Genomic DNA, 25,000 nt, shown 5'->3' on the forward strand with positions numbered 1-25,000 from the left:
GTCTTCTAAACCTACTAATAGGGACCGCATCAGGTTTTATACTCCTTTAAACCTATTTTCCGAAACGTTACGGTAGGTGCAATATTACTGGAGGAAAGCTTAAGGAAAAAGCACGTGAGAAAGAGCATTTCGATGTCTGTCGCAGTCATTATTGTGATTGCAACATGCATCATATCGAAAAGAAGCTCCTAATTAGCACTTGTCACATAAAAAGTTTGACAGTGTAGCTAAACAGGGTTTAATTACTGTTAAAAATAATCAGAAATGACGCATGTAACAATTAATATTTATTAATAATACTAATATTGCAACACATAATACTAACAAACAATCCAATGGTTCCATTTATGAAGAAAAATGCTACGAACATGACGGCACCCTCAGGAATATACCGGCTAAATATTCGTGGATCCTTGCAAAATGAAGAATTTTAAATGATATTAATTGCTGGTTATAAATAAACCATTTAAAGCATTATCATTAACCACATTATTGCTACATAGTGAGGTAGCACCCCATAAATCAGTCTAAAGAGAAGTCTACCGGAGCGCACACTATAATTGAAAGGTGGCGGTCAGTGACGTCAGTCAAACCATGTCAAAGCTTGCAGTATCCAAACACTAATTCAGTAAACAATAATCACGGACTGCGTCCACGTGTCCAAGATCCACCTACTATATTTGTCCAGGGATATTGTTCTCTTTTCATTATTCAGTGTGGGCTGGCTTATTTATTATTCTTTATTGACAAAACATTACATAATTCCATATTTACATTTAGTTTGCACAAAACAGTGTATTTTTTTTTTAGTTTATAACAATAACTCATCTGTCCCATACATTATAAAATATTTTGTCCATAAAAAGGAAAAATTTTTCTCATTCACAATATCCAGCTACCACTCTAACACCACAAGAAGTCCCTCAAGTACCAACACCAGAATAGAAAATAACCCTTATTTGATTTGTCTAATTGTTTATTTATTTATTCATTCATTCATTTACCTGTTTAAGCTCAGTCATTTATTCATCGTAAATCTTTAATACTTCAAATATATACTGACACAGGTCAATTAAGTTATTTTCCTCTCGAAACAGTGCGTCAATGTTCGCATAATTTAGATTTCTAAATTTTTGCCGCTTCGATCTTGACCTTGGACATTCAATTAAAACATGTGCTTCACTCTGCACAGTCTGTGTGTCACAATTACAGACTCGTAACTCCCTTGGCGTTCTACTCCACCGTCCTGTCTCTATCCGTAGATCGTGGGACATTGTTGTACGTACTCTTGTGAAGGCAATTCGTAAATGGTCCGGTATGTAAACATTCAAACTGTACACACTATGAATTTGTAACGATCTATTTAAAACCTCTCGATATGTTAATATTTTGTTGCTGTTTCAGGTTTATTACGTATTTCATCCTTTATTTGGTCAAGACTTGATCCCACAATGGCATTAGTTATACAAGAGTTCAAAAATCTATAACCTGGCGTACTTTCCCTTCTGCAAATATCATATATATAGTGGAAAGGTTCTTCTATATCAATGTCCGCTAATTTCTTTTCTAGGAAACGTTTTCTTCTTATTTGTACTTCATGAGTAAAAGACTCAGACCACTCTCCACCAAGCACACTGCTATAGGTGTATTAGTTCGGACTCCTAATAAGCATCTAACGTCCTGGTTATACACCCTTTCCATGCGAGTTAGGTTTGTTGTGAGCCAACTCTCTGCGCTATATAGGAGTGAGGCTCCTAAAGCTGCTTTAAAAACTTTTACTTTATATGCATATGGCATAGTTGTGTTGTTATTACAAAATATTGAAAATTTGTTAATGGTGTTTGCATTCTCAATTTCATGTTGCTTAAGCACTGATTGCATCTTGACATCACCCGTAAACCATGCACCGAGATACAGATATTTATCACAATGGTCTATCTTGACATTATTTATGACTAAAGACTCTTTATCTCTTGTATTTCCATTAATTACAAAAAACTTAGTCTTTTTTTTCATTAACAATCATCCCGTACGAGTTACAGTAATCCAATACAATCCCTATTTTCTCCAAACACTTTTCTCTTGATGTACTTAAAATAACTGTGTCATCCATCATTAATAGCGTATGTATTGTCCCTAAAAACCCATCTCTGCCAATTCCCTCCTTTATTATTCTAACCATTTTATCTAGATAAATTACAAATAACAGACAGCTTGTTGCGGCACCCTGACGTATCCCAATAGTTGATATAATCATAGCTGATTTCAACACGCTCATTGTACATGCATAGATCTTACGTATGGTCATTAACATAATATTTCCACAACCTTTCTCTTTAAGACACTCAATTAACTTATCTCTTGGCACACGGTCGTATGCTTTACTAAAATCTACAAATAGAACATACAGTTTCTTTTTCTTAAAGAGAGCATAGTCCATCACAAGCCTTAAGGACAAGATTTGCTCAATACACCCTCTACCTTTTTGGGCCCCAGCCTGCCATTTATCTATGCTAACCCACATATTTAATCGTCTCATTAACAACGCATCGTAAATTTTTGCCAAAGTGTTCATTATGCTGATGCCCCTGTAGTTCCCACGATCCATTCTATTACCTGATTTGAAGAGTACAACCAGCCTATTATGGCACCAAGCAAAAAGGTACGCAAAGTTACAAAATAAAAAGTTGAAAATGGCAAGGAAAAAAGTTAACCAAGTCAGTGGCAATAGCGAAAATATACCTGGGCATAAACCAATATAGCTTTTCCCCTTATTCAAGTTTCTCACTGCCATGTTGATCTCTTGATAGGTGAAAGGATCATCCAATATAGGAATGTTGGGAGACAAAGTTATATCAGGTGGTTGGTTGTTGTTCATGTAACTAGGATTAGCGTCAAGAAGCCTTTCAAAATGTAACTTGAACTGAACATCATCTGGCTAATTATTGCTATCATCGTTTATTACATTCCCTTCCAGTTAATTGATTTCAAATAATTTTTGATCACCCCTTTCAAAGATCCTTTTCCACCTTGGGTGATTCTGATCCTACTCATGTTGATCCTGCCCTCTCCCATTACCCAATTTACATTCTTTTGCCACCCTATTGATTATCATGGTAGCCGATTCCAATCCAGTACACACTGACTCCACATCAACTACATCCAAATTGGGAGGTACTGACTCCTCTATGGCTACTTTAAACCTGTTCACATCCACTTGCAGTAAGCAAGGCTCCTCGTCATGCGACTGTAATCTGCACTATCCGAGTCGAAGTGAGATCTGCCCAAATCCCTCGCACGCTCAATCAAAGCTGACAGGGGCACACCCAGCACACGAGCGAGATCAAGCCTCACCATCATCGGGGCATGGTCAGATATTCGCATGTTTTGATTTATTTCTACAGACTTCAAGTGACGAAGCATTTTTTGTGAAACAATACACAAGTCAATTTCCGATACCCATTCCGACCCCCTTCTGAAAGTTAAGCCGCCTACAAAAGTGTGTTCTTCATAAACAAGGTGGTTACCAATTACCATATTATTACTCTGGCACACATTCAACAACCGCCTGCCACTACCATTCACATTCAAATCAATCACCCCACTGTATATATATGGTTCAAGGCTCTCGTTACAAAGATGAGGGTTGCCTACACGGGAATTATAATCCCCCAATGCCACTACATTTTCATATTCATTCATAACAGCTCCTAGGTTACCAAAACATGTTGGCACAAAATAAGGCGAATCACTTGGTGGTATACAAATACCCCCAAACATACAACCAGGATAGCACGATAACTCAACCCAAATTTGGCCTTCTGCATTCATATTCACAAATTTAATGAAGTTCCATAATGAATATTTTACCAGCATTGCCACTCCGCCTCTCTTCCCACAATACATGGACGGGTTTTGGTATGTATAAAAACCTGGTACATTTATTTTAGCTGTTGTTTTTATCTCTAAGAGCCAAACAATATTCACTTGAAGGTTCAGGGGTCAGAACGGCAGCGTGTTAAAAATGCTGCACAGTTGCTGTCAAGATGTTGCGGTAATGGTATTAATTTTCTAGGAGAAACGGGCCTTCCCAGGAACATTGGATGGAATGCAACATCTCAGTTCATATCGTTAGTGGGTGAATGGTTTTATATTATGAACTCTTCATCTATGAAAGGCGATAAAGCTAATCGATGTGCTTTTGGCGTAAATCTGGAGTATCAGGCAAGAGTTGTGAACAAAATGACTGATATCATGTCAGCAATGAGAGTGATTAAAGGTTTCAGTAGTCGTGTCAATGGATTGCCAGACAAGAAACATCTCTGTCATTTTCAAAAAGGGATAATTCTCTCTTGCTACTCTCTTTCAGGCCTGTTTGAAATGTTTAAGACGTCTTATGAAGTCGATTATATACTAACAAGGAGACTTAATCAGGACAGTCTGGAGCATTTATTTGCCTGTGTTAGGCAGATAAGCGGGTCACATGATCATCCCAATGCAGTAAATTTCAAGTGCAGACTGAAAAAATATTTGTTAGGGAAAGAAGTAGCCCTGATAAGTGAAAAATATAATAGTACTAAATGCGATAAAAATCAAGAATGCCTGTCTAATACATTAGTCATTAGTGTCTAAGAGTTCATCTACACAGGGGAAAACTACAGACACAGAACGAGCAACTGCTTTAGACATTTGTCTCACTAGTCTCATTTTAAGAGATACTGAATTTAATCAAGAATCGCGGATGGAAGAAGGTGATGAGATTCTTGAAGTAACTGCAACAGGCAAAGCGAATGAAACACCTTCAAGTACACTCAGTAACCGAAGAAGAATTTTTGAGATATATAGGAGGTTATATAGTTAAAAAAAATTTTCATTAAAATATCCAGAATCAGAAAAACAAAGGTCCGGTGTTGTTGAGTGATAAATGTTGGGTAGATGTAATGAACAGAGGTAGTCTTCATGTACCCTCAGATACTTTCTTTTCACAATTAAGTAAGATGAGAGAAACCTTCTTAGCTGTCCAGGGCGATAAATTAAAAGAGGGAAATCATTGCTTAAGAAATCTTGCTGACGAAATGAAACTTACTGGAGTGGCCTTACCATTTGGTGTCATATATTTCTTTGCAATAATATCTGTACTTTTTAGAATTAGACATTTAAACAGAAAAACTGATTGCAAAAAAAAAAAAGGTCAAGAGACTGCAGAAGTATAAATCGGAAATATATGAAAATTGTAAAATAGAAACATTGTAATTAAACTGATAACTTACTTTTGAAACTGTAAATTATATTTTATTTATATATGAAAATTGTAATATAAAAGTATTGTAAATAAACTGAGAACTTGTTTATGAAACTTCTAGATAAGAAACGAACCGAAATTATTTTGTTGTTCCGTTTCCTCTAACAATATTACATTGCTGAAGAGTGATTTCATAAAAACAATATCTACAATTTCAGAGAGAGAGAGAGAGAGAGAGAGAGAGAGAGAGAGAGAGAGAGAGAGAGAGAGAGAGAGAGAGAATCATTAATAAGAAAAAAATATTTGATTAGAAATGGATAATGAGTGAATAAGAGGTAAATATATACAAGGGTTCCTTTGAGGGAAAGGCGTGGATGACGTCATGCGCAGAAACTGCCTAAATCGTACAGGTGTCCGGCCGGCCTCCTAGTATTCAGATCTTGCTATAACTGACCTTCACTTTGCCCCACCATAAAATGCATTCTGAAGCAAATTAATCATTATAAAATACGCTAGTATAAGAATATTTTTACACATCTCATAAAAAACGCAATACAGATTTTCATTGATATAGGGGTAAAATTCTCTTGAAGCAATTTCTGCAAATTTCGAAAAGTTTTTAAAGTTAATTAAAAGGACGTTTTGCCGGAAAAATTTTTAACTTATCTGTTATAAACTCACTTATGCACCAGACACATCCATCACAGCAGTTAATTGCCGGAACTGATTTGCAACCGATTTGCGTGGTTACAATACGCATTTTCTGTCAGCTAACTTTCACAATTTTTTTCTCATTTTGGGACACCGACAGTCTAACTTTAAAATTAACAAGAGTTAGCCGAAAAATTATTTCGCTAAAACGTTCGTAAATGTGAATAACTTGACTGCTGTCATAAAAAAGCCTGATTTTGACAATCAGGACAAGGTCATGAAATCCTGTCGAGAGATCAGGTGAACATTGGGTTAATACAATAAGTTGCATAGAATTTCGTTTAATATAAATTAAAAAAAAAAAAAGGTTAACATAAACTAGTTATTTCGTCCCTGGTCTGACGAACTGGTGTAAGCCATTTTTTTTTCATTCTGAGAAAATAGGCTTGAAAGATTTTCATACTATTCAGAGTATCATTTGTGGAAATTTTGTTGGAAAATCTGACAACGCAGACACCTGAAATTTCGATAAGTTACAGCGTATCAAAAACTGAGAGATTTTGAATGAAAAATTCAAAAATTTAAAACAAAAATGGGAGACGCCAATTCTTCACAGCAGGGACGATTTAATTAACGAAATAAAGAAAACCTTGACACCTCTCAGAAGTCTAACAACAGTGGATAGTACTTACATTAACGATAATAATAAGCGGGTAATTAAATAAACTATATCGGATTTGTTGCAAAAGTGTCACCTTTCACGCACATCATGTCCTTCAAACCTGGAACCATGTATTTAGTGACATACAGAAATTACTATCAGTTTCTGATTTTTTCAAAAAAACATACCCCATTCACTTTGCCATCTACCAACTATTTTCCGCCGATTCATTTTAGAGAACATGAAATGCATTTAACGAATCATTGTAAAAAAATCTGCCAATAAATCATACTATAAAAAAAATACATAATCCTCTGATTTAGACATAATAATTTTGTAATTTAGACAAATGGATTGAGGTCACTCATATGAGTCATATGACGAGATCAGTAAAAAAATAAGCAATATCAGTGAGTAAAAAAGGCTAATAATAATAATAATAATAATAATAATAATAATAATAATAATAATAATAATATAATAATAATAATACGGTGGAAGTCCCTTACTAAATGCGGTAGTGCTGAAGATAATTGTTCAGCATTGAATACAAATTTATATTTTCAAACTTTACATACGACCACTTTAAAAAAAAATAAGAAGAAAAAAACTGAAAATTCAAATACAAAAGCTGAATGCAGCTGCAGTAACAACTACCCTTCATAACAATTACCGTTTCATTACAAATTACGGGAGCGTCAGAAAGCAGTGAATTTTCTATTTGATTTTAATATAAAATAATATAAAAGTATTTCGTTTATTCTTTTCTTAAGCTACGTGTTGCCGTAATATTCACCTCTAAAATGGTAGTTCTTTAGCGTATGGAGAAATCAAGTATTCCTATTTTACCAAGATTTACAAGAGAAAAAAAAATCACAATAAAAAAAGTCGAGGTTTTGTTTCATTCCGTTAAGACATGGTCACAACTAAACGAAACTGACGTCGGAGATCAAGCTGGCCTTACCCAGCGCGGTTCTTGCTCCAGTGCCATGGGACGCGTTCTTTGTTTTGCACTGATATTTCAGTTGTGTGGGTCTCTGGATGGCGACGGGTAGAAAGGAACGTTTCCCGCGAAAAATTCGGCAATGGTGTAAGGGGCATTTTGTAGTGGTTGAAGCCCATACCCTGCAGATGTAACATTCATGAAATGAATATTGGGCCAAAGCCAAGAATAATTTATTCATGGCTTTTGGAAACAATAGAGCATCAATCACTAAAGTGGCGATCCCCTTGCCGAGCGTGTGACCTTGGGCAGCCATATTGAAAGGTCTCGGTCCAGCTCATGGCACTATACTTTATTACTATTAATATTTCTATTATTTTTATTTTTATCTTTTTTACTACTATTATTATCTTATATTTTACAATTATTATTATTATTATTATTATTATTATTATTGTGTATTGTATATTATAAAACAAATTTCTGAGAAAAATTACCTTACAAAAACAAGTTGGCATAAGCACTCCAACCATTGTGGTCCAGGCTTAATCATCTGCTCTTGGATCTAAGCATTGTTTAGAATAAATGGTTCCTGTAAATTACACGACTTTCTTTGCATAAAGTTACTAAACACTAGCTAAACAGCAATGTACAATCACTGAACACTAACATTCGCAATACACTTACACTCACTAAACACTCACACTTGCTATACACTCACACTCACTAAACACATACACTTACTATACGCTCACACTCACTAAATACTCACACTTACTATACACTCACACTCAATAACACTAAACACTCACTGAATACTCAGCACTCACTAGGCACTCACTATACAATCAGCGCTCACTAAACACTCATAAAACACCAAACATTAAGTACTCACTGTACCCCAAACACTCTGTAAACATTTGCTAAACACTCAGTTAATCCTAAACATTCATTAAACACAAACACTCACTAAGAATTCAATAAGCACTCACTAGACACTAAACATGCACTAAGTACTCACTATACACTAAACACTTGCTAAACATTCACCAAGCACTCATTATAAACAAAATACTCACTAAACCCTAAATGCTCATTAAAACCATAAACACTCATTAAGCACTAAACAGTCAATGGACATTAACTAGTCACGCATTAAACACTTACTAAACACTTACACACTAAACGTTCACTAAACACTAGTTTTCAAAAGACATTCACTAAACACTCACTAAACTTTCACTGATTATTTACTAAACATTCACTGAACACTAACATTCACAAAACACTCACTAAACCCTAAACACTCACTAAACATTCACTGAACACATACGCACTAAACATTCACTAAACACTAAGATTCACTAAACGCTAAGCCCTCAATAACACACATTAAACATTCACTAAACCATAACACTCACTTAACACTAATATTCACAAAAAAATTCACTAAACCCTACACACTCACTAAACATTCACTGAATACTTATACAGTAAACATTCATTGAATACTAACACACTAAACATTCACTAAGCACTAACATGCACTAAACATTCACTAAGTCCTAAACACTTACTAAACATTCACTGAATACTTAAACACTAAATATTCACTAAAAACTAACATTCACAAGACATTCACTGAACATTCTCTTAACATTCACTGAATATTTACACACTAAACATTCACTAACATTCACAAAACACTCACTATACCTTAAACATTCACTGAATACTTACACACTAGACATTCATTAACATTCACTAAACACTCACTAAACATTCACTGAATACTTACACACTAAACATTCACTAAACACTAACATTCACAAGACATTCACTAAACACTCACTAAACATTCACTGAATACTTACACACTAAACATCCTCTGAATGCTTGCAAACTAAAGATTCACTATCATTCACAAAACATTCACTAAACCCCAAACACTCACTAAACATTCACTGTATACTTGAACAATAAACATTCACTAAACCCTAAACACTCACTAAACATTCACTGACTATTTACACAATAAACATTCACTAACATTCACAAAACATTCATCAAACCCTAAACACTCACTAAACATTCACTGAATATTTACACAATAAACATTCACTAACATTCATCAAACCCTAAACACTCACTTAACCCTAAACTGAACATTCACTAAACATTTACTCATGCACATTCACTAAATACTTACTCACTAAACCCTAAACACTCGCTATACACTTACTCATTAAACATTAACAATAAAAAACTTTGCAATCGCATTAAGCCCCTGTTCAATTTGTGGGTTATCAGACCTTAAAAGATGGCCACAGGCCTTTGCAGCACCGCCCTGGTGGAAGACCACCGAACTACCTAAAGCTGGTATACAGATTACAATGCCTAGTATATACCCTTATATATATATATTGTCAGTATGTGTTTAATTTAACGTAAATTGATTTGTTTTGAATAAGTCACTTTGGCTGTAATTATTTTTGGAACGTAATGACCCTGTTTCCTCCTCCCCGTCATTTCTGACTTGTTGTATAGTTTTAATTACAATGAGCTTGTTTTATTTTCCCACGTGTTGTTGGCCTCATCCAGAGCTGTATTCAGCGCTGTCTCTTGAGGACGGAGAGAGTTGTTTTCTGGACCATTATCATTGAGACCTACCTGATTTTTTATTAACTCTGGATTGCCGATACCTGCCTTTCTTCAGCTGCTGCTGCTGTCCTCCTTTGGGAGATCAATTTATTCTTCAGGCTGCGCCCTTGGTCCCAGTCAGACTGCCAAGGGGACCTCTCTGCCAACTGGTAAGGTGTTTTTGTCCGTCGGATTTGACCCGTGTCATGGATTGTCTTGCGACATTAAGTGATATTTCTTCAGTCTGTGCCCTTGGCTCGGTATTGTGCCCTAGGGGACTTCTCTTACGTTTGGTAAGGTCTCAAGAAATATATATTATTCCTCGACCCATGATTTGAAGGCTGCGTTAGCCATTACAGTTTCAGAGCTCACTTAAGGGAAGCAAATTATTTTTGATAAACATTTAGTCTGTAATAAGTTAGGTTATTCTGACTTTTCGACATTCTATTACTTTCAGGGCCCTCTTTAAAGTGTAATTGTATAGTCTATCTTAATTTGGTGTAAGTGTGTTTGTTATTCGATGTTTTCAGTGTGTAGTTGATTTTGTGTTTTAGTTTAATGTATTTTGTAAGAAAGCTCAGTGGTCATTTCTTTCTAAAAAAGTTTGTATTAAATATTAAGGTTTATTTTCAGCTTTTACTTATCCTCCTTGATTCCATCTCTGTACACACTATGTTGGCCATTCCACCTATTGTGGACTTGGTTTGTTAGTGACTTTATTTGTATTTTAAGAGACTTGAGTATGTTTGATTGGGCTCATAATATTGTATATATATATATATATATATATATATATATATATATATATATATATATATATATATATATATATATATATATATATATATATATATATATTTATATATATTTATATATATTTATATATATTTATATATATTTATATATATTTATATATATTTATATATATTTATATATTTATATATATTTATATATATTTATATATATATATATATATATATATATATATATATATATATGTGTATGTATGTATATTGTTTTTAAGTTAATGTGATTTATCCAGCAACATCCTTCAGGTGCGACGTCCCTGCCTACATGACTTAGGATAAAGGAGTCTTTAAAATTTGGAAGCAACACTTCTGGGAGAAGAACACTCAGAAATCAAACCAGTGAGTAGACGGGACCCTTTAGCCATGGCAAGCAACCTTTCTAAGAGAAATTTATTCTGAATGCAGACCTTTTTTTTCCAACCTTGGGCTGTACCCTAGCCATTATCCCATGGCCTTCTATGGTCTTAGGTTTCAGTTCCCTCGCTTGAGGGTACAACCAGGCATATTTCCTCTTTTTTGTTCACTTTATCTTTTTTTCGAAAGTGTGTAGGACAGGCTATGAAGCAAATGTTCCTTCGTGGATATTTAGGAAGGCAACTTTTTCTGTACCAAATTTGTCCTTATGGCTATTGCATAATTTAATTTCTTAATCCATCTGACACTCTATTCCCAGTTATTGTGTAAAACTTGGCTGGTTTTTCTTATTTGTGACAAGGTGTACCAGTTCCAATTCGTTTGACCAATTTCTTCACAGCCCTTCATTATATATATATATATATATATCAGGTATAGCTCATTGTGCTTGCCTAATGTTAAAGCTTGGTACTAATGAGAGAGATGTTGTTCAGGCGTCCTGTATAGTGCATTGGGTACCCAAGAAATAATTCTCTCAGGAGGTACAATAATTTCCCTCCTTCAGAAGACTGCTCTTTCGCTTCCTTTCTGGTGGAAGCCCCAAGCATTCCTTCCCTCCTCTTCTCCATTTATCGGAAAACATTCCCCAAAAAGCCTTTGATGTTCTTCATTTAGTCTTTTCCCTCGATGTCAAGAATCGTCTCTCTCTCTTTCTATTTTGATGCAATCTGTAATTATTTTTAGTTTTTATCAGATGAAGTTTATCATTTCCATCTCTCTCTTTCTCTCCCTCTATTTTGATGGAATGTGGACCTATTTCAGTTTTTTTTTTGTAATCTCTCTCTCTCTCTCTCTCTCTCTCTCTCTCTCTCTCTCTCTCTGAATTTCTCTCTATTTTGATGCAAATCTCAAACTATTTCAGTTTTTTTTCAGATAAATTTTATATTATTTCCTTTAATTTTTCTTTAATCTCTCTCTTTCTTTTGATGCAATCGGGAACTATTTCAGTTTTTATCAGATGAATTTCACTATTTCCTTTAATTTTTCTTTAATCTCTCTCTCTCCTTTATTTTCATGAAATCTTGAACTATTTCAGTTTTATCTGATGAATGGTATCATTTCCTTTAATTTTTATGTAATATTCTCTCTCTCTCTCTCTCTCTCACTTTTACTAGTAAAACCTAAACATTTTTAAAGAGAATTGGCGGGAAATCGGTGACGGTGAAATAGAGCGATCTGATGACATCCCTTCCTTGTCGCTACGAAAACCAGGAACTGTTTCGTTTTCTTGACTTATTTTTATAACTTTCCACTTTTAAAGGGCGAGTCTTTCTCGCCTCCTTGGGGGATAAATCCCATTCTTTATTTTGTTTTTACTGTTTCTTCTATTCTTCATCTTTCTTCAGGGGTTGGGCACAGTATGGAGTTATTCAGGTTGTGACCATTTACTCCTCTTTGATGGAAAAATCTACTCTGTCTCTTTCTATTTGGATGCAATCTTGAACTATTTCAGTTTCTATCTGATAAAGTTTATCATTTCCTTTAATTTTTAATTTTCCTGTCATATTCTCTCTCTCTCTCTCTCTCTCTCTCTCTCTCTCTATATATATATCTCTATATATATATATATATATATATATATATATATATATATATATATATATATATATATAATATATATATATAATATATATATATATATATATATAATATATATATATATATATATATATATATATATGTATAATATATAATATATATATATATATATATATATATATATAATAACTGAATCACGAAAAATATGGAACGTGATGAATATATAAATAAAGATAAAATCCCATAAAGAAATGGAAACACTGGAGGCTGGAGTTTTTCGACAGCCAGGTCCTACTTGCTTGGCAAGTAAAGGACCTAGCCTAAAAGGCCTCCCAGACTCCAGTGTTTCTTATTTCTTTAGAGGATTTTATCTTTTTATATATATATCATATATATATATATATATATATATATATATATATATATATATATAATCATGAACTTCTAAATGTTACTTAATATCAAATTCACGCTACCTCGGAGTATTCCAGTAGGGGAATTATCACCAAAGGGAATTTATAAGTGATAAATAGATTGGTTCTGCGCTGGTCACGATCGCACAACACAGAACATATCCAGCAACTCCAGTCGACGTTCTACCACTGAGCTATCAAGAGAGGTATAAGTTAATGCAGAGTTTTCGGTACTTATTTTACCCGTCGCAAGTGGGGAAATTGTACTTAGCCTCGGCATTAACCCACTTCCGCCATGATAGTTTATTGGTACGTTTGGAACACGCAGCTCTTATTACGAAATCTTTTTTATCACACCGTGATTTATATACAACCATGGGCTACAAACGTTGCTTTAAGATAAAAGTCACGCTACCTCGGGAGTATCCCGGTAGGGAATTAGCACCGAAGGAGAATTTATAAGTAATAAATGGATTGGTACTGCCGGGTCGTAATTCCACGACACAGAACATATCCAGCAACTCAGGTTGATGTTCTACCACTGAGCTATCAAGAGAGTTTAAGTTAATGCCGAGTTTTCTGTACTTATTTATCCGTCGCGAGCAGGAAATTGTACTTAGCCTGCGGCGTTAAACTGTTTCGCCATGATAGTTCGTTGATACCGATACATTAGAACACGCAGCTCTCATTACAGAAATTTTTATCACACCGTGATTTTATTTAAAATCATGAGGCTGGAAGTAATAAGTAATGTCAAATTCCACGCTACCTCGGGGTATCCGATATGGAATTATACCGAGGAGAATAATTATAAGTGATAAATAGTTGGTACTGGATTATAATCCCGTGGTAAGGTTTGATGGTAAGCGACATTTGGCTTCAGTAATAAGAGCTGCGTTTTCCAAATGTGCCAATGAACTATCATGGCGGAGGTGGGTTAATGCTGAGGCTAAGTACAATTTCCCCGCTCGCGACGGGTAAAATAAGTACAGAAAACTCGGCATTAACTTATACGTCTCTTGATAGCTCAGTGATAGAACGTCGACTGGAGTTGCTGAATATGTTTCTGTGTCATGGGATCGCGACCCGGCAGTACCAATCCATTTATCACTTATAAATTCCCCTTCAATGATAATTCCCTTCAGGGATACTCCTGAGGTAGCGTGAATTTGATATTAAGCGACTAGCTTCATGATTGTATATAAATCACGGTGTGATAAAAAATTTCATATATATGTATATATATAAATTATATATATATATATATATATATATATATATATATATATATATTTATATATATATTCATATGTGTGTATGTAATATAATTAGATTTCTATATGTACAATACTCACAAATACACACACACAGACACAAATATATATATATATATATATATATATATATATATATATATATATATATATATATATATATATATATATTTTTCAAGTCATAGGGTCTCAATCACTGGAGTGGTGATCTCCTACCAGAGAGCGTGACCACAGGTGCCATATTGAAAGGTCTCGGTCCAGCTCATAATACTATACTTTTTTACTATTATTACTTTTATTATTATTATTTTTATCTTTTTTAATATTATCTTATTATTCTTACTATTAATATTGTTACTTTTACCCTTATTATTATTATTGTTGCTGTTATGATGATGATGATGATTGTCATTTGACCCAATTCCACAGAGAAAAATTACCTTACAAAAACAGGTTGGCCTAAGCACTCCAGCCATTGCGGTCAAGGCCAATCATATGCTCTTGGATCTAAGCAGTATTTAGCATAAAGGAACTTAATGTAAGTTTATATTAGATTTACCAGACCACTGAGCTGGATAACAGCTCTCCTAGGGCTGGCCCGAAGGATTAGACTTATTTTACATGGCTAAGAACCAATTGGTTACCTAACAACGGGACCTACAGCTTATTGTGGAATCCCAACCACATACCAAGAAATGAATTTCTATCACCAGAAATAAATTCCTCTAATTCTTCGTTACCGGTTGGAGACTCAAACTCGACCCTAGCGAGTACTGGGCGACAACTCTAACGACTCGCCCAACGGAGAACTAGTGTTTAGCATAAATGGTTTCTGTAAATTAAAGGACTTTCTTTGCATACAGTCACTAAACACTAACTAAGCAGTAATGTACAATCACTTAACACTAACATTCACGATAAAATTACACTCACTAAACACTCGCACTTACTGTACACTCACACTCACTAAACATATGCACTTGCTATACACTCACACTCACTGTACACTCACACTTAATAACACTAAACACTCACTGAATACTCAACACTCACTAGGCACTCACTATACACTAAATGCTCACTAAACACTCATAAAACACTAAACACTCACTAAATACTCACTGTACCTCAAATACTCAGTAAACACTCACTTAATCCTAGGCATTCATTAAACACAAAACACTCACAAGGCATTCACTAAGCACTCACTATACACTAAACATTCACTAAGTACTCACTACACATTAAACATTCACTAAGCACTCACTATCCACTAAATACTCTCTAAACCCTAAACACTCATTAAACACTAAATACTCACTAAACCCTAAATGCTCGAAATCCCTAAACACTCATTAAACACGAAACAGTGAATGAAAATTCACTAATCACTCAGTAAACACTCCCTAAACACTCACACACTAAACACTAATTTTCACAGGATATTCACTAAACACTCACTGAATACTTACTAAACATTCACTAAACACATTTACAAAAACATTCATTTACAAAACATTCACTGAACACTTACACACTAAACATTCACTAAACAGTAACATTCACTAAACCCTAAGCACACACTAAACATTTACTAAACCCTAAACACTCACTAAACATTGACATTCATAAAACATTCACTAAACCCTAAATATTCACTGAATACTTACATGGTAAACATTCACTGAATACGTACGCACTAAACATTCACTAAACACTAACATGCACTAAACCTTCACTAAACCTTACGCACTCACTAAACATTCACTAAACCCTACGCACTCACTAAACCCTACACACTCACTAAACATTCACTGAATACTTACACATTAAACATTTACTAAACACTAACATTCACAAGACATTCATTAAACACTCACTAAATATTCACTGAATACTTACACACTAAACATTCACTGAATACTTACACACAAAACATTCACTAACATTCACATAACATTCACTAAACCCTAAATATTCACTGAATACTTACACAATAAACATTCACTAAACCTTAAACACTCACAAAATATTCACTGAATACTTACACATTAAACATTTACTAAACCCTAAACTAAACATTCATTAAGCACTCATAAACATTCACTAAACTCTTAGTCATTCAACATTAGCAATAAAAAAACAATTCACAATCGCACTAAGCCCCTGTTCAATTTGTAGGTTATCAGACCTTAAAAGATTTCCACAAGGCTTTGTAGTGCTGCCCTGGTGGAAGACCACCGAACTACCTATAATGGATACCCTTGTCTTTCTGAGGTCTACTACAAATCGGAAAAAGCAAACGTTGAAAAACCGGTGTTTAATCCTGAAGCGACGGATCTGCCTCTGGGAAAATGGATTGTGGGGGAAGAATCCCCAATCGTTTTGGTAAACGACGGGAAATAATTGCCAGGTCGAGCAATTCGTAGATAACTGCTGATACTAAAAGAATATATATCACACGTGAATGCCTGGTAGATGTTACGATGCCACCTGAGAGTGCGCTATTTTTTTCTTTAGTTTACTGAAAAAACGGTGAAAGAAATAAACACATAAGAGACAAAGAGCAGCAAGGAAAACACTGCAGCAGAATGAAACAGGTTCTAAAGAAAGAGCGAGAAGGGTGGGGTCACTTTCTTAACTGCTATAATCTGTTTTAATGAGAAAATGTAAGAAGAAGAAAAGTCCCAAAACAGGAAACAACGCTGAAAGCACCGACGGATTAATCCCACGTAAAGCTTCAGCAATTTGGAGGAGGAAAGGAACCTCATCCATGAAAAAACAAACTTTTGAAAAAACTTACTCTATCTGCTTTTCTAGGCCATATTGAGGCCCAAAGCCACTCATGGCGGACTCAAAATATCTTTCACATGTGTCTAAGCTGTGATTTTCTGGAGATTGTTGGTACCATGCTAAAACCCCAATAGACGACATAACCATATAAATAGTCACTGTAGCATTTAACTTATGACTTTTTTGAATCCGTATCCTAATTAATATTTTGATCAGCAAAATAATAATTAATAATGGTGACTGTTTGCTTAATTTGTAAGTTTGCTTAATGAGCAAAGATGGGAGTGAAATAGCTCATTCTCCAGAACCTGTGATTTTGCTCCTAGTATTTTATTATACGTCCTGCAGAAACTTCCGAAAAAAAAGGCCTTTGACTGCCAATTTCTATGATATAAATAAAAAAGCTAAAACTTTTGGCAATTAAACTGACATGGGAAACCAAAAATGGACGTGCATAAAATAAGAGAAAAACTAAATGTTGATCTGGGAAAATAGGACTATGAATAGTCTACAAATTATTCAGCCTGCAAAATGACCAGCTTTGAAAAAATGGGAAAATAACGGGGTCAAGGTTACCCAATACAAAGTTTCTTCTGTCTGAGAAAAATACTGTTTAAGTTGACTTGAAGTACTGGACATTCTAAAATCTTACTTAATTCATTACTACCAAGGGAGCTGCCAACCCAAATGCAAAAATACAAAACTTGGAGCTACAGGTTAATCAGTGAAATATTTATCAATATTTCTGGGGTCTATAGAAAGTGTATTATAAAATTCTAGCATTTACGCCTACTTCAGACCTTGAAAATTATCAGCGAAAATAAGAGGTCACCACAAAGGTACTTATATACCTACCAAGTTCCATTAAAATTAAGAGAAATAGGGGACAATGTAGAATAATAATAATTATACCCAATCATAAATAAAGCCTTACAAGACAGCCGAATAGACATTATTAACATTTCAACTTAAACCTCCTCTGGCAATCAGAAGCCTCAGTGTAATTGTGCTTGATATGATATATGCAGCGCAATCATGAACAATCAAATGTTTTTGTCTTACATTTTAATAAATATTTTGTCTAAATAATACCATGTGCAATATTGGAATCTTGAAGTTTACAAAAGCAAATGATTTATAGCACTCTAAGGGGATGAATTGCCTCACCCCTTAAAAGATGCTGTTTCACCCACAGTACTTGTATTGTGCATCCTAAAAAATAATTCTGTAACTATATTACTTTCTGAAAATTAAATGGAAAATACTGAAAGTTTATATTTTAAATTTTATTGTAACCTGGAAAAACAGGGTATGGTAAAAAATATCTGGGTTATATAATCAACTACCCTTAAGATACACTGACAAGTGTAATCAATTAAAAAAAAAAATAAAATGCTGGCTTTTCGGAAGATCTGTAACCTTGAAAGATAGACCATGATCAATTTTTTTTCCAAACTATCACCAACCGTAGTAATATATGCCTGCCAAGTTTCTTCAAAATCGGAAAAAAAAGGAAATAATCGAATCTGAACTGACCTGCTACCTGGGACAATGGGCAAAGGTACAAAATGACACTGGAATCGTTCTTAACCTCCACCTACACGTGCATCAAGCTTCACCAAAGGAGGGAGGGATAAAACGTTGAAAAATTAAATTTTAGTCTTTAAACTGATCTGTGATATCCACTAAATGTCAAGATAAAACTATTTTGGAGATGCAATCACAAACCCAATTTGTCAGCGGCAAATATAAGCCTAGGTCAAAAAAATAGATTGGAAACATCACCCACCTTTACAGGTACCAACCAATCAACTTTCACCAAAACATGGTTAAACAAAGTTCATTGACCATTATGCAAAATGTTATAAAAAATTCTGAATACTGGGATTTACATCAGAAATTACAAAAACTGAGGTAGACCACTTACCAAATTTATATTTTTCGCAGCAGGACTTCCATGAAACATAACACAACTTCATAATAAGCTTGACGTAAACGCGATCGATGGTAGTAACTATACACTCCCCCCTAAACACTCCCTTATAAAACTTTCAAAAACGTGAAACTGCACTTGCTAGTCAAATAATATTTTCTATTATGAAAAAGCTTGCGTAAATAATGGTATTCTGTTCTCGGAAACTTGTGATTGTGTACTTTTGTAGTATCTGTCTTGCATCAATAATTTTTTTTGTAAATTATCTTTTGGGTTCTAATATGGATTGCACAGTATTCATAAAAGCCTTCTCTGCTTCATGTAATTGTTTAACGAATAAAGATTCGTGTCACGATCTCCATTTTTTATATGTTACGGTGAGTTTGAATTATTTAACATATCACCGAAAATCAAACAATATGCCAAAGCAATGTCTTAAAAATTCGGAATGAGAAATATCCTCCTGAAGCAAGCAACATGGCCCGCTGAACACAGTGTCTTTAAGTTAAATAATTATATTTTTACGGCAATTATGTTGATTATATTTTTATGGCAATTATGTTGAAGTTCTCCTCCATCTTGAATGTCTCTCCTTCTATGATAGACTAGTGGCTGACAACGGCTTTGATCTGAAAAGAAAAAAAAAAATAATGTCTGATGCGTAATCTAAATATAAAATGGGAGCTTTTGCCATTTTTTTTAAACAGCACGCATTGAGACCGTAATTTAACAATATACATCGATAATCATTGCCACTCTGGCCTAAAAAAATGTTTCTCAAAAATTATCTATCACGAGTTTTACCAAACCATCATCAACAAAAGAGGTTCCAGAGGCATCTGGCATAAAGCAAAAGGGGAGTGTGGGGCTTAAGACCCAGAGGCGTTCAGTGCCTAAAATTTCCTCAGTGCCTTCAGACATCTTGCTGTATAGTCTACAAAGAGAGAGGACGATAGTCTCAGCGCCAATCAAAATGATTCCACTCACTGTATTATGATTCAGGTATGATGATGATATAATGTAGGTTTGGCTAGGTAACAAAAATGTACATAACTTCTTTGTAAAAATAAAATGAATTAGTAGCATTAATAAAATTCACAATGTAAATGGAAAACGATGATTGTCTACCCTTTTTGGATTGCTTAATGCATAGAACTGGTAATAGGGTTAAATACAGTCTGTGCAGAATATCCAGCAATATTTCTGCCTATGTTCATTTTTATTCTGGTCACAGCAATAAGTTTAAGAATCAGCTGGTTAGAAATAGGCAAGAAACTGAAATATCCTCACTTTGTATCATACATTAAATGAGGCAAAAAAGATATTTTATGTTAAAAAAAATAAATCTATGGCGTAAAAAACCTGATGTACTGCCATATAATAATGATTTCTAAGATATTCTTCAACTACTTAATAAAAATAATACAATGAAACATGTACTTATAAAGAAGTCGCCCGGCAATACTAACGGATATGTATACCAGATTCCATGTAATTTGCATTAAAACTTTTATATGAGCCGAACAGGAAAAACACTGGAAATGAGAACAGAACAGCATAAAAAATATGTAAGACATGCACAGGTGAAGAGAAATTTTTGTACAAGGCAATAAAAAAAAAAAAATCATACAATCAACTGGGCAGGAGGAAAAAAAATTTTTTCCTAATAATGAACTAGAAAGAAAAAACATTGACTTTGGTGTAAAAGTGTTTCCACAAGAACATGAACATTAGTCATAGCATGTATAAACTGGATCCATTACCAAGATAAATATGCAAGGAGTTTAATTTTAAGGAAGATACTTCACTCATTTGACCAACAACCTAACCTAACCCTGGTATTTCACCAATTGGACCAACAGCCCAACCTAACCTAGGCTAGGCTACTGTAAATTAAATTAAAAGGATTTCACTTGAAGATTTGAGATTTAACAAACCACACCTATCCTAACCAAGCCTAGGGCACTGGGTCCTTATCCAGAGAATAGGGATATGACTATCCTGGACCCTACATATCCTAGCCTAGGACACTGTTAATTAAAATCGATAGGATGCAACTTAACCTAAGATGCTGGATCCTCACTTGGCCAGACAGGGTTGGGGGCGTACTTTATCACCTAACCTAACCTGGGGTCGTAAACTAACCTACCTGTAACATACCTAACCTAACTTTGGGTGACTGGTCCTTGCCTGGCCCCCCAAAATAACATAACGTAGGTTATCAGGTCCTTGCTCACCTAGTGCATGACGTTACTTTAAAAACTTTCAAAACACACTAAAAATAGGATATGCATACAAGTCGTCCCTATTTTGACGAACTGGCATAATCCCATTTTTAAAGTTTTAGTTTTTTAGTCAAAGTGTCTCAGGTTTTTATATTCTATAACACATCAAAATTTCAACTGTCTGCATTGTCAGATCTTCCAGCAAAATTTCCACAAAGGATGAGCTAATTAGAAGCTCTGAAGAGTATCAAAATCTTTGAAGCCCATTTTCTCAAAATTAGGAAAAAATGGCTTACCCTAGTTCATCAAACTTGGGACGAATTATGGTTTATAGTAAAAATTTACCATCAGGCCAAATGTCCAATAAGCCTTGCTTGTTAAAAATCATGACCTGCAAAGGTAAGTACCTATCATTTGGATGTTAGAATATCTCGTTGTCATTTCACTTATTTTGAATTTCACCCCCACCCAAAAACCTCACTTTCCTGTAATTGCGGGATATTAGGGTACCATTATTTTTTAAACTATCAGATAACTGCAATGAATGTCACACAAATTCAGAACAGCTAAAATAATACAAGAAACAAATATTACATGTCAGCACTGAAGGACCCATGACCATAAACTGAAGCAATGCTTTTCCCGGCACTGCCTGAATTTTAAAATCTCAATTAATTGGTGAAACTTACAATAAAATTACCAACCAAGTTTCGACATTGCTCATGTTCCTAATACGCCAGCCATCCTTAATCATAATGGACTTGGACAAAAAAAAAAAAAAAAAAAAAAAAAAAAAAAGGATCGGGAGCTCCACTCATATGACATTCATAACATACGAAAAGAACTCTGAAAAACCAGAAAACTGACACCATTTGTCCGTAGTAAAGTGTTAGAGAGATAATCAACACAGACACAAATATACACACGCATATATATATATATATATATATATATATATATATATATATATATATATATATATATATATATATATATATATAAAACTTCCTTGAATAAAATTCTCCATTAGATATCATCCTTCTTAAATGACGTTCTGTTATTAGGTGTATTAATGCACAGAGCAATTGTGCAAGTTGCCAAGTTTAATATATATATATATTATATATATATATATATATATATATATATATATATATATATATATATATATATATATATATATATATATATATACATACACACACTGTATATATGTTACAGTCAACATGCGTAATCAGTCATTACGCGAAATGCCTGAAATTTCAGTCAGACTTAGGGGACATTTGATACCCCCAGGAGCTAGTACTAAACACGGCGAAACAGTGAGTCACCTACACTGTTTCGCCGTGTTTAGTACTAGCCCCTGGGGTCAAATATATTTCGCCGAGTTTAGTACTAGCTCCTGGGGATCAAATGTCCCCAAGTGCATTTCGCTATCTGACTGAAATTTCAGGCATTTCGCGTAATGACTGATTACGCATGTTGACTGTAACATATATACATAGGCTATTATGTTTGGTAGAAATTCGGCTGCAGCATGGGCAGCCTTCCAAAGTTCTGGCAACTATGTAATCGTGCCTTAATTTTTCACAAGATTAAGACTAATGATATGATTTCAATGTGGAAAGATTTCATGACGTTATTTAACAAATTTTTAGTCTTACTACGCGGATTACAGCAACTGGGAAAAGGATGACAGAATGTTTCCATGGATAATAATTATTTTGGGTAACAGGATAAAAAAAACCCTTCTTTCAATATTTCACATTAATTTCTTTAGTGATCATAATATTTCAGTTAAGGTTAGACTGGCAGGCAACTTGTTTTTACGAGCTCTGAGGAATTACTAACTTGCAGTAGAGGAATGACTGAAATAACTTAAGAGCAAATGACTTCCATGTACACTCCATCTTGGTTACAGACATGGAAGCTTATCAAATAAATCAGATTTTTATTTTTTACCCTCACGAGAAGTCAAAACACGTCCACAGAAATAAAAATCGCGCATTGCTGAGCCTCAAAGATATTTGTGAAACCTTGGGAAAAGCAATCAATTTGTGTTCATCTACTACTGCAGGCAAGTGACTCCGACTCAAACTGACCATAAAACTTCATGCTACTATACGGTTAACACCCACTGGCGAGCTACGTATGGATCCCATCAAGAACTGACAACCGGTCATCCCCGACCTTCGCAAAATGTCAAGGGCGTGCGCACGCCGCGCGCGCACACACATATCTATATCTATATATATGTATATGTTTGTACGTATGTATGCATCGAAGTTAGGCCAAGGCTTTTTGGTGTAACCGTCACACATTGTCATGAGCTGAGTCTAGCGTGTTATTTTGAAAGAGCACCTCTCTGCATGACAATCCTAGCGATTCCACTTTGATGACGCAGATAGCATAGGCTATATCTCTCGTTAACCTCACCAATTATTGTGTTATCTATATACACAAAATTCATGATATCAAAAGGAATTCATGTTTCATTAAAGGCCGCCAAGGTTATTGTTTGCAGTAAATAGTCACCGTGCAAATGACAGTAAAACTAAAGACCACTACCGTGGCCTGGTTCTCGCCATTCACCGACCGAAATATTTACGGGTCGCTGTTTATGTTTTTTTTTTGTTTTGTTTTTGCTTAAATTTGTCAGTGATTATGTTTATGATATTACCGTTTACTGTTTATGTTTCTACGTTTATCCCCATTTCGCAGGTAAAATGGTAGTTCCTGAGCCAGTGGGGCGCGGTAACTGCCTTCAGTTTTACCCAGTGGCACTCAGATTTTCACTACCTGCCTTATGAACACATCTGTTTGTTCAATAAAAATCCGATGTATATTAGTATTTCCCGGTCATTAAACAAAGGTAACCTCTGCTTACCTCTCGGGACGCCATCGTTGCTTTGACTAAAGTGTTAGAGGCGTCTTCACATCACTCAACATTATACTTGATATAGACACCGTCACCTCCACGTTCATGAAATTTCCATATACCACAGAACACCTACTGTGATGCAAGTCTTCTAAAGTTCAACCCACGGTTGTTATACAAAAATTCTGTAAATTGGCTTTTTTAAATGCCTCGTCTTTTCTTTATGTAAAATCAGAGCGTTCCGCCGTCTTTGGTGCCGTGAATAAAATGAGCCGTGTGACAGTTCCTTCCGATTAATGAAGTAGTTCCTGTCTCATCAAATGCGGTTGTAATGAACATTTTTACATAATTCTGTATATACGCCATTATATTTATGCTTTCTTTTTATGTTGATATAGCTATTTTCCAATAGGTATTCCAGGTATCACTGATAAATTGGCAGACTCGCTCAAGTAATAGTTCTAGTGTTCTTCCGCTTGGTGAGATTAGGCTGAATTTCGGCAGTCGAGTATTCTTACCAATATTGTCCATGCCGCTTTCAAAAGTGCTTCTTAAAAATTGCTGTATAATCAAGAATAATTCATT

General features: G+C 34.6%; 1 protein-coding gene across 1 annotated transcript in view; it reads right to left on the reverse strand.

Moving 5' to 3' along the window:
- LOC136840622 (uncharacterized) overlaps positions 1–25,000 on the reverse strand; it is a 513,636-nt gene that overhangs the window by 488,565 nt on the left and 71 nt on the right. Inside the window, exons 1-2 of the mRNA XM_067107337.1 lie at positions 24,425–25,000; positions 19,307–19,941 (exon numbers count right to left, since the gene is read on the reverse strand). The exon at positions 24,425–25,000 is cut by the window's right edge and continues 71 nt beyond it. Coding sequence (XP_066963438.1) covers positions 19,307–19,345 — 39 coding nt within the window. The 5' untranslated portion in view covers positions 19,346–19,941; positions 24,425–25,000. The remainder of the gene's footprint in view (positions 1–19,306; positions 19,942–24,424) is intronic.

This window comes from Macrobrachium rosenbergii, chromosome 8, assembly GCF_040412425.1.
Source record: "Macrobrachium rosenbergii isolate ZJJX-2024 chromosome 8, ASM4041242v1, whole genome shotgun sequence".
Classification (NCBI taxonomy): domain Eukaryota; kingdom Metazoa; phylum Arthropoda; class Malacostraca; order Decapoda; family Palaemonidae; genus Macrobrachium; species Macrobrachium rosenbergii.